This window comes from Chenopodium album, chromosome 18 (assembly GCF_948465745.1).
Source record: "Chenopodium album chromosome 18, dcCheAlbu1.1, whole genome shotgun sequence".
In the NCBI taxonomy this organism is placed as follows: domain Eukaryota; kingdom Viridiplantae; phylum Streptophyta; class Magnoliopsida; order Caryophyllales; family Amaranthaceae; genus Chenopodium; species Chenopodium album.
Window position 1 is genome coordinate 48194754 of NC_137851.1, and position 3601 is coordinate 48198354.

A 3601-nucleotide genomic window follows, 5' to 3' on the forward strand; every position below is an offset into this window, starting at 1 on the left:
ACATTCCAATTTTAAGATATATTTCCAAAACCAATTTTTCTCACCTAAGTGCGCGCACCTTCCAAGCAAGTTAAACTATACTCGAGGAAAGACCAGATCATACAAAGTTCATGGTCTTACTTAACTAAACCCGGGTAGAGGGACAATTAAAATATTAAATACTCAGCTTGTAATGAGCTGCAAAGTTTAAATTAATTCAATCAAGTGATTTAAAAATTAAACAACTTTTATTAAATTAATCAACGCTTTTGAAGCTCAAACCTTAAATCGTAAAATTATATTCTAACTCATCATGAAAATTCTTAACTTAAATATTTCATACGCAACATTTATTCAAACAATAATTAAAGTAAACATTTACCAAAACACACATTCAAAATTGTATTAAGAATCTAGCCACCTATACGTACCTTGATCACGAGAACAATTAAGGTATGACCACTAAACTTGACCACGATCAAGGGACTTATACACAATTAAAATAACCTCTTTTTTTTGAAAGAAAGATAGAGCCATATATTAATTAGGGAGATAAGTCCATCTATGCCAATGTTACAATACTTTGAGGGAAAACACTAAACTGAACAACCTCTTCATTCCCCCCCGTATCCCCCTTAGCAACTAGGTGAGCTACCGTATTACAATTTCTTTTGGCATGAGAAAAAAGACAAACATTGAAAACCGCTCTATCTAATCTAATATTATCATACACGACATTAATTAGGGCACGTCCACCAGTTTCAGAAGAGATAGCATTAATGACATTAATAGCATCCAATTCTACCCACACGTTCCTGTAACCAAACCTGTTAGCCAGATTAAGAGCATATCTAACAGCTTGTGCTTCGATGTACTCAGGGGTAGCAGGGGAAATCAGCTTCGTTTCAGTCAGTAGAACGCGTCCAGCAGCATCTTTAAAAACCAACCCCATACCTGCATTCCCAACAACAGGGATGTGTGCATCAACGTTGGCTTTAATGCACCCTTGAGGGGGACATTTCCAGACTACGTTGCTGGGCATGGTTGCTGGAGCAAAAACCTTCTTAGCATAATCTGTGTAATCCTCAACGAGCTTACAAAAACCTGCAGTAGGCATCACTACTTTAGGGCGCTCGTTGTAAAAAATTATCAAGTTTCTGCATCGCCAAGCAGTCCACATCAGAGCTGCCATACGCCTTAGCACACCACCCTCAACGTTGATGTACAATCAGTTCCACCTAACAACAAAAGACTCGTTTGGTGCATCTGTCAACTAATCAACCAGCCCACTATGCTCCCATATCTCTTGAGCAGCAAAGCACTCAAACAACATGTGTATAGTTGTTTCTCTTGCCCCCCTCCCCCCCCACAAATCTGGCAGGTAGCATCATTGGTGATATGTCGCTGCATAAGACGATCTTTAACAGCAAGATTCCCTTTGACAGCCCCCCATAGAAAATGCTTAAGCTTAGGTGGCCCTTGAATTCTCCACACTGATCTCCAACAGTCCTCATTGCCTCTTACATCTCCCATAGCTATAGCTACATCTCTAGCCAACCAATAGCATGATTTGACTGTGAAAAGACCACCCTTTGTACAGCACCAGTATGTACTGTCACTGGTAGCATGCCGCGGTAGAGGGATAGATAGTATAGAGGCAGCCGTTTCTTAATCAAACAACTTACAAATTTTTGCAGCATCCCACCTCTTTAAACCCTCTGCCATCAGCTTATTGACAATCATATTCTCATATAAACCAACTAGTTGTTGTAATAACATAAGCTTTCCATCTTTCATCAACCAAGCATCCTTCCAAGCTTTAATGTCACGCCTATCTCCAACTCTCCAAGCTAAACCATCACGAAGTAAGCTCTTTGCGCCCCACAAACTCCTCCAAGTAAAACTTGGATCGTATCCTCTATTTGTAGCTAGCACATTTGAGTTCTTGAAATATCGGGCCTTGAGAATTTTGGAAATCAAAGTGTTTGGATTTGACTGCAGCCGCCATACCTGTTTAGCCAAAAGTGCTTGGTTGAAACACTTAAGGTCACGAAACCCCATTCCCCCTTTTGCTTTAGGTAGACACAGTTTCTCCTAACTTTGCCAATGCATTTTCCTATGGTTTACAGTAGACCCCCACCAAAATCGACATAGAAGACTATGAATTTCATCAATAAGACCCTCTGGGACCTTAAAAATACTTATCATGTAAGTTGGGATCGCTTGTGCCACTGCTTTGATTAGCACTTCCTTCCTCGGCTTAGAAAACAACTTTTCCTTCCAACCGTTCAATTTTTTCCAAATACTCTCTTTCAAGCACGCAAAGATGGCCTTCTTCGATTTTCCGATAATTTTAGGGAGCCCCAAATACTTCTCATGTCTATCAACCTCTCGAACCCCCAAAGTGTCAACAATTTCCTGTCGTCTCTCAATTGATACACATTTGCTAAAAGCGACCTCTCCCTTATCTAGATTGACTTTCTGACCAGATGCTCTCTCATATAAAATGATAATCTCAGCTATTTTTGAACATTCCTGCAGAGTAGCTTTTGCAAAAAGTATGTTGTCATCGGAAAAAAATAAATGAGACACCCTCGGAGCAGAGTTGCCAATCCTCACCCCATGTATTTTCTTCTCATGTGAAGCTTTAGATAATAATCCCGAGAAAGCGTCTGCACATAAAAGGAACAAATAGGGAGAGATTGGGTCACCCTTGTCGGAGACCCTGGGATGGGATCACAACGCCACATATTTCATTATTCACCTTAAAAGAAAAAGAAACACTTGAAATACAATCCATGACTCGACGAACCCAATTTTCAAAGAAACCCATCTTACACATCACCCTTTCCAGAAAACACCACTCAACTCTGTCATACGCTTTGCTCATGTCAAGTTTCAATGCCACATTACCATGCCTCCCCTCTCCCCCTCGTTTCATCGAGTGGAAGATTTCAAAAGCAATCATAGCATTATCGGTGATTAAACGACCCGGAACGAAAGCACTTTGATTCACAGAAATAATATCATCCAAAAACATCTTCATTTTATTTGCCATCGTTTTTGATATTATTTTGTAAATCGCATTACAACAACTTATCGGCCTAAACTCAGTCATAAATTTTGGATCATTGTATTTAGGTATTAAAACAATACATGTCCTATTTATCTCTGAAATATCAACCAAACCATTCCACCAGTTATTGACCAGAGCAATAATATCAGGGCTAAGGATATGCCAAAATTTCTGGAAAAATAAAGCATGCATACCATCCGTACCTGGCGCCTTATTTGGTTGCATTTGGAAGAGAGCGTTTTTTATTTCATCTGCACTTGGTTCCACATCTAGCACAACATTCATTTCTGCCGAGACACAAAGCGCAACACCTTCCAGAGTTGCCTCGAAGTTGGATGGATTATCCGTAGTGAACAGGGAGTTAAAATAATCGGCAACAATATGCTTTATTCGGATTTCACCAACCTGCCAGTCCCCACGTGAGTCGAAGAGCCCCTCAATGCTATTCTTTTTGCGCCTTTGGCTTGCTTTCCGATGGAAATAAGTCGTGTTCTTGTCACCATCACGCATCTCATTGGCTCGAGATCTAGCATACCAATATGATTC

At 40.1% G+C, this 3601-nt stretch overlaps 1 protein-coding gene across 1 annotated transcript; it reads right to left on the bottom strand.

Moving 5' to 3' along the window:
* Positions 1-541: 541 nt before the first annotated feature.
* LOC145592263 (uncharacterized) lies at positions 542-1171 on the bottom strand. The gene has a single exon (XM_081648711.1). It carries the CDS (start codon positions 1169-1171, stop codon positions 542-544), a length of 630 nt encoding a protein of 209 aa, XP_081504837.1.
* Between the last annotated feature and the right edge of the window lie 2430 nt (positions 1172-3601).